This window comes from Malus sylvestris, chromosome 16 (genome assembly GCF_916048215.2).
Source record: "Malus sylvestris chromosome 16, drMalSylv7.2, whole genome shotgun sequence".
In the NCBI taxonomy this organism is placed as follows: domain Eukaryota; kingdom Viridiplantae; phylum Streptophyta; class Magnoliopsida; order Rosales; family Rosaceae; genus Malus; species Malus sylvestris.
In genome coordinates, this window is record NC_062275.1 from 38028648 (window position 1) to 38037096 (window position 8449).

Sequence of the window (8449 nt, forward strand, 5' to 3'; positions counted from 1 at the left end):
TTAATCTGTGATTTCTTGTTTTCTAAAGTCGTTGCATGATCTCATTATTCTTTGCTTGGTTGCTACTTAGAATGCGTGAACTCATGCTCGTTTCATTCAAAGCTTTAAAATTGAGTGCATAACATATAACAAGATGGAGTTGTTTAGTAGTTACCACCAGAGCCAAAAAGCCTTCTTCCCATGCATTTGTTTTGTAGGTTTAACCCCTTTGAGCCTTATTTAGCCTATTTTCTTTGTTAGCCACATTATCCATACCTAGCCTTGAATAGGACTATCCATACCCTTGTTCTTAAAGTATAGTGGAGCATGATTTAGAGAGAATTCATTTTGATCAAACATATTGCTGAAATCAAGTGTGGGGGAAGGTTATGTACATAAGCAGAAAGAAAGAAAAAAAAAAGAAAAAAAATGTGAAAAGGAAAAAAAAACGTGAAAAAGAAAGAAAAAAGTTGTGAAATAAGTGAGAATGAACTCACAAGTATTGGCTGTTGAAGAAAAGGTCCAAAAAAGTTTGAATATGACCCTAAGTATGTACGAAAGCTCTATAGTGTTTCAAGTTATTTGCTGCATTCAAGAGTGAATTCTAAGTTGATTTCATTGCTTTGCTTACTATTGCTTTAAGAATCTTTGTTTATCCTTACCTTTCTTTGTTAGCCAATACCCTTAGCCCCGTTACAACCCTTAGACTTTAATCTTGGTATTGGAGATTACCTTCGACGGTATGATTTTCAATCCACTCTACTGTACTTTACTTATGCTCATTCCCGCTCACAGAGCACTCTTGTGTTTAGGCACTTTGAGGTTTAAATTTATTCACATATTCCACATCACCACACTTTATGGCTTCGTCACCTTCCAGGTGTTGGCCAACACAACTCTATTCAGATTCTTAGTGGACAATCCGGGTCAGGATGTGTCAATAAAGAAAAACTGAATTTAATCCAACAATCATAAGACTTTGAATTTGAGTGATTTTTAGTAGAGCTGAAATTTTAGGGAAGACATAAAATATAAACAGTTGGATCGTTGAAATACATTTTGAAGTGTATCCTACAAAATGCAAGTCAGAAGCGTGTTAGGATCCCGAGACACATCTTTTTTGAAACACATTTTGACAAATGCTTTTGTGTCACACTCCATTTAATAATACGAACCGTCTATATTTTAGTACATTATTCGTAGATTATCCTTGCAAGAAAATTAGACAAATCCAAAATTATTAAGACATTCATTTAGAGTGAAGGAAATGAACAATTGTTGTTTCACAATGAAACAATAAAGTTAATCTAGTAGTCATATGGTTTCCAATTTGGGTGATGTTTGGTAGACATGATCTTTGATCTAAGACATAAAAGATAGATAGTTGGATTGTTAAAGTAAATTGCGGAGTGGACCGCAAAAATATGTGTAAAAAAAGTGTGTCCTCGGATCCTAACCCATATATACATGCGCATATATATATATATATTTATTGTACTTTTGCATTCAAAAGGTATTGAGGAATTGAGAACATCAGTAGTTCATATTAGGGGTGGGCAAACGAGTCCTGGATTCGTGGGTTAGGGTGGGTCCAATATTGTTTTTACAAAAAATGAGGTAGGTGGGCCCTTATAAATTACGGGGTGGGACGGGTCCAAGTATTTGAGAACACGACCCTCGACCCGAATCGTATCCACCATCAGTTTCTCGATTCTTCTCTCCTAGACGAACCCTCCCTTTTTCGTTTCTACTCTCAAACCTCTCGACTTCTCCCTCACGATCTCTTTCTCCTTAACTTACACTTCATCCCCGTCTCCATTGATCGAGGTCCATCCTACCCACCACTTGACCATCATCTTCGTCGATCGAGGTCCCTCCCACCGGCCATCAGGACGAGTTCGTCGACATTAAGAATTTGAGGTCGATGACCCCTTGTTGCAATCTTGCTTCCAACTTTTAAAAAACGCAGATTGGTTTTTATTTAGGTTTTCCAAGGATTTTGGGATTTTGTCTAGGGTTGTTTGGTTTTTTGTGGGGTTTTGGGGGAATTTTCTGATATGAGTTTTGGTTTCGGGGTATTTTTGATGTGGGGTTTGCTTGATTTTGACTTTAAGCTAACAATGTCAGATTAGCCATAGGAGATAGGATTTATGTGATTGTACAGATCCCCCACTCCCAGATTACCCCAGTTTCTTTCTCCGTTCTTGTTCTCTTCTCCCTTCCACCCCTCGACTGTGTCGACATCACAGCAGCCACTAGGCCCACCAAATGAGTCACAACTCACGAAATCACCTCACCATCGGAGAGGACGAAGATTGTGAAGTCCAGATCAGAGAAAACGATAGGCTCAACTTGGCTCTTGCAGATTAGAGAAGACGAAGATTGCGAAGCTTCCAATCGGAGGAGATGAAGATTGGACCTGAGGACCCGGCCTAAATCGGCCCATTTCAAATGAGCCGGGTTAGGTCCAATTCCAAAATTTGAAATCCCATTACTCGCCCCGACCCTTCCAGTTGCATTGTCATACCGGTCCGGTCTAGTCCCTCCAAATTTGGATCCGACCTGGCCCCGTGCTCAGTCCTGGTTCATATTCTGCAAACTGTATGCTATATGATATAACACATACTTTTTAAGAGTGGAACTCATTTTCTTCTAAAATATGTACATGTAAAGGTCAAAACTTTCACTTAAAGAAAAGGCTCCTTTTGGATAGACATGGCAAACTCATGATTCACAAGAAAATTGCTTATGTAAATATATATGATCCATTGCATGCCTCTTTTATCTTCCTTTGCATGTAAGCATTGTAACGTTACATGCATTTTTGAAAGAAAATGCTTGCATACCAATAACGATATTCATCTAGCTAAGTTAGCTATTCTTTATATGATCTTTGCTCTCATGGGCAATGTCGGATCTAGAAAAAATTGTTTGTGGGTTTACGTGTAAAAATTTACAAACATTTTTTCAACAAAAAATAGCCGTAAAAATTAAATCATAACTCCATCATTCATAATTCATTAATAAATAACATTACAAACTACAAGTATTCATTATAAGTGACAATTGTTCATAACATGATTTCATATTTTGAAAATATCGTATTATAGCTTCATAATTATTATTATTTAACTTTACTACTATTAATGGAAGGGAAAGAGATTTGAAATTCTTACAGTAGTTTCATTACAAATACAACGAATATTAGAATTTTATGGATTGTGAATTTGGGTTGTGAATAGATAGAAATTAAGATTTTAAAGATTTAGGTTTATATATGTCTAGATTAATTAGAAGCTTACATTTTTTTAAGTGGCTAGGTCTTATTTTTTTAAAATATATAAAATGACTTGGTTTTGCTTCAAAAGCACACTTCCAAATGAGGGCCAGCATTGCATCAAAGTGAATAGGGTTTGGTAGGAAATGGCAGCTTTGGACTTAAGAGCAGCAATATTCCAACTCGAGGCATCAAACATGCATCTCCCTGTTATCCACTTCTCTTTAGGAAATTCCTTGGCGGGTTGAGGCAAGTTCAAGAAATCCAGAGGTGGAAAAATAGAGGATGCAGCCCTAAACTTTGTTGTTGTAGTAGTATCACTGGAATCTGGAGCAGGGGCACGATGCAGCCTTCACCCACACTAGATGGCATACCTCAAGGACAACTCTAAACATCAAGGGGGCAGCATATAGGTCTTCCATGGAGGTTTGCTAAAGTTATGAGGGTTAGTGGACCTCTCCTGCCCCTTAGTGGATCCGCCCTTGCTCATGGGCATGAAAGGACACAAGAAAATGGCTGATATTTAACAAAACTTCATTTATTTAAAATTTCAACCATTCACTTGTGAAAATTTGCAAGGGAGAATTTCCATTCTTTGTATAGGCCTCTTTTGGATGAAAGTTCAACAAAAATTAACAAGGATGAGAATGTTGTACTTTTGTGCTCACATGGAAGTGTATTTTAACAAAGTACCAAATATCAACGTCATAAGCAAAAGTGAAGAAATAAACAATTTCAAACTAAGAACACAAGAGATTAACATGTTTGGCGTAAAAGCCTACGTACACAAGCGAAGCACGGCGAGATACTTCACTAAACAAACAAAGATAACAAAAGAGTATTTAACTTTCACAACCCAAATCTCACAAATTAAAAACCTAAACTAAACTAGTAGAGAACCCAAAATAAATGGAAGAGCTTCTCCCAAATTGTTCTCTAAACTCTCAAACTCATAAATGGACTATCCCAAATTTGCCAAAGGATAAATCGCCAAAATGGTCCCTGAGATTTGCATAACTCATCACTTTGGTCCCTGCGATTCCAAATCGATAAAAGTGGTCCCTGAGATTGTCCACCATCCATCATTTTGGTCATTTTGTTAAAAACTCCGTTAAGTGTCTCGGAGCTCTTGGCCGGAAGTTTGGGCAATTTTCATAGCTTCGTAACTCAATCGTTTCTTAACCAAATTCAACCCATAATATATAAAAATGAAGATAGGAAAGTGTAGAAAAAGATTATACCTATTTCAAAGCCCAATGGTTGCCAGAGATAGCCGGAAAATAGCCTCAAAGTTGACTGGTCCGAGTGAAAACTTGAAAACACGCCGGAAACTGTGTAAACTTTAAACGTTCATAACTTCTTCAATAATCAACGAAATCAAGTGATTCAAAAACAAAAGTCATACTTCTTGATGAGGCAAAAAGAATGGTACCTTTTTTTATGGCTAAATCACCATGGTTTGGCCGAATAATGACTCGAAAGTGGCTAACTCGAGACCAAGATAGCCACTTTCAAGCCGTTTTCTGGCCAACAAACGGCGAGTTAGAGGTCAAAAAAGGTACCATTCTCTTTTTCTCATCGAGAAGTATAATTTTAGTTTTTGAATCACTTGATTTTGTTGAGTGTTGAAGAAGTTATGAACGTTTAAAATTTACCCAGTTTTCGGTAAGTTTTCAAGTTTTCACTTGGCCTAGAAAACTTTGACGCTATTTTCCAGTAATTTCCAGCAACCATTGGGCTTCAAAATAGATATAATCTTATTCTACACTTTCCTATCTTCATTTTGATATATTATGGGTTGAATTTGGTTAAGAAACGATTGAGTTACGAAGCTTTGAAAATTGCCCAAACTTCCGGCCAAGAGCTCTAGGACACTTAGCGGAGTTTTTAACGGAAGGACCAAACTGATGGATGATGGACAATCTTAGGGACCACTTTTATCGATTTGGAATCTCAGGGACCAAAGTGATGAGTTATACAAATCTCAATGACCATTTTGGCGATTTACCCTTTGCCAAATGAATTAGCCATGAATTTGTCACACACTCATGATTCCAAACGGTGACCTCCACCCAAACCAAAAGCGAAAATACTCTCTAAATCATGGTAAGGCACACAAATAAACTAACCCTAAGGTCTTCTTTATAGTGTAGGACTTAGGTTATAATGAGAATCCTAATCCTAATTAGAAGTAAATTCAAATTCTAATCAAACAGGTAATTAACAAAATCTTTCTACTAAGCAAGGAATTCAACGATGAAGTCAAATCCAAACTTAAATAGGACATCAAAACGAAATAAGTAACACAAACCTAATTGCTGCATCATCTCAATTTTGACCCGTAAATCACAAGAGAAGTCTTCCATTTTTCAGTATCTTTGCAAAAAGATAACGACTTAGCCCACTAGTCATATAGCTAGCTACGCTTATACTTCTCAAACGTTACGAACACACACACAAATGAAAAACAATTCATTTTTAGTGGTACTGCCAACTTTGCATAATCCTTTGAATAGTTAGCCGGTTTGTTAATCATTAACATGCGCATTTGAGACTTTTATCGTTTATAGTGGTACACGTTAACCGCTATAATTCAACCATGGCAGTTTTTATTTTATTTTTTATTTGGGATTTTTGAACATTAATTCTTGTAAAAGATTAAAATTAAAAAAAAACCTGGTGCTAGATTAAATATTCAATTTAATCCCTTGAGTGTACTTTTATCAAAATTTACATTCAATTTTTGTTATTTAATGTGTATTTTTATTTAATCTCTCCATATTAAATTTTAATTTTATTAATATGCACATATTTAGTTTTTTTTTTAATTAGAAATGAATGTAAATGAGAAAATATTTTAAAAAATTTGTGATACAAAAATATATAAATACATAAGTGTTCAGAAATGATTGTGCCAAAATATATAAAATTAAGTTTTTTGTACCGAAATATTTGTACCTACATGATTGTATCGAAATATATTATAATGAACCTAAATGTATGTACCGAAATGTATTATATTGAATTAATGTACCTAAATGTCAATACCGAAATGTATGTACCTAAATGTCAATACCAAAAATATATGTACCTAAATATCAATACCAAAATGTATGTACCTAAATGTATTTACCGAAATATAATAATTGAATTAATGTACCTAAAAGTCAATACTCAAATGTGTGTACCAAAGTGTACGTAACGTAATACATTATATTGACCGAAATGCATTATATTGAATCAATGTAACTACATGTTTGTACCGATGGATATACCAAAATATTCAAATGTATTAATGTACCTAAATAAAGAACATACAAAATTGTTATCGGAATATATATTATAAAAAAATTAGTTGCCTAAATGTAGACATTAAAATATATTATGATGAATGAAATAAAAATTAAATTTAAATGTAATTAATACATTAAAATAAAAATAAAAGGATAAAATAAAACATCAAAATACAACTAATAAATGATATGATTAAATGTGCTAGGGACTAAAATTGGATTTTAATCTTACATATGGTTATAATCTAAAACTCATCTTTGTTAAGGATTAAAATGAAGTTTTCTATTTTTATTTTATGCTGATATTTTAGATAAAGAGGTGAAAGATTTGATCTAATGAACACAACAGGCCAATCATTATTATTGAACTCGTCATTCATAGGAGTCGAACTTAAAATTGTTCATATACAACATCAGAAAAAGAAGAGACCTTACACTTAAAGTTTAAAGCGAGCAGCCCCTATGCAATCTGAGAGTCAGTCAGTCAGATTTTGTGTGTTTCTTTTTCACCCTTTGCCGTGACTGACTGAGAGGGATCCAGATTCAGAGGGAAGCAGATTATGATAAAGAAATGAATAGATTAATTAATTTTCCACTCTGCAACTAATGCCAAGTTTAACATATAAAACTAAGAAAAAGTACGTATTTTAGGTCAAACCAGTAAGTAGCTAGTGATCATTGTATGCTTAAATACCATGTAGTTTGGGGATAGGCAATTAACTAAAATAAATAGAGGCTAGAGCGAGCTGCATGCTGATTAAGATAAAAATCATATATATTAACTACTAAGTAATGCAAGGGACGTTTATATAACGAGAGCAACTTGTGTGCACTAGTAGAAAAAACAGCTTGCATGACGAACAATATTTCGTCGCACAAGACGTACTTGTGCGACGGAAAAAAAGCTTCATCGCACAAAATAGAAAAGATAAGGAAAAAAAAAATTTGCGCAACGAATACTTGTTGGTGTTGCGTAAAGTCAACAAGAAAACGCGGGGTAATTTTGTTTGGGGAGAAAAACTTGCACGACGAAAAGGGGCATTTGTGCAACCAATGATTCATCGTGCAAGTTTCTGTCAGTTTTGCCCATTTACTGCAGGTGAATCAGAGGAATTAATACCGCATTTAATACAGATGCTTGCGTGACAAAGCCTTTGTCGTGCAAAGGTCTTAACCTTCCTATAAATATGCGCTTCTGCTGCCGTTATTCTTCACAATTCTGTTATCTTTATTCTTCACAATTTTGTTCGTGATGGGATGGCGGATAAAAACAAGGATGAGAGTGTGCGCGACGCTAACCCGCATGATTTGAGGGAACATTTTGAGTTTGTGCATGCGATTGTTGTAGCCATGGGGAATAATTGTCTCACTGCTAAGTGGCGTTCTTGGGAAGATGTGCCCGAGAATGTGAAGAAGGCTGTGATGGATGAACTATTAGTAAGTATATTGTTGATGGATCAATAATTAAGTTTGTGAATTTTTTAGTTATATATTGGAATTAATTATTTTCATATATGTGTAACAATGTAAGTATACTCTTGATGATGATACGAACAAACAGTTGATGAAGTTGATGGATGATGCATTGAAGGGAGGTTACAATCGGTGGCATTATGAAGTCTTGCGGAATGGACCAAGACCATCCAAATAGTAGTTTTAAATTTATGTTTTGTACGACAATATTTAAATTTAAGGTTTTTTTTGTAAGTTATGTATTTGGACTTAATCAGGTTTCAATTCCTGTTGGGCTTTTTTATTGAGACCTAATGTAAGCACCCTATCCTCGGTTTATATATGTTTTCAATCTTCAATGTATATCGTACTTATGCTGAAAATAATTGTATGGATTAAGGCATTAATTATTTATAGAATAAATATTTAAGGTATTAATTATTTATAG

General features: G+C 34.7%; 1 protein-coding gene across 1 annotated transcript; it reads left to right on the top strand.

Moving 5' to 3' along the window:
- Positions 1–7806: 7806 nt before the first annotated feature.
- LOC126606844 (uncharacterized) lies at positions 7807–8200 on the top strand. Its single transcript, XM_050274229.1, has 2 exons — positions 7807–7987; positions 8076–8200. The coding sequence occupies exons 1-2, from the start codon at positions 7807–7809 to the stop codon at positions 8198–8200; spliced, it is 306 nt and encodes a 101-aa protein (XP_050130186.1).
- Positions 8201–8449: the final 249 nt, after the last annotated feature.

Coding starts and splice junctions, on each gene's coding strand:
- LOC126606844 (XM_050274229.1), top strand. CDS start 7,807: ATGGCGGATAAAAACAAGGATGAGAGTGTGCGCGACGCTAACCCGCAT. Junction 7,988..8,075: donor TGTGATGGATGAACTATTAG/TAAGTATATTGT, acceptor ATGTGTAACAAT/GTAAGTATACTCTTGATGAT.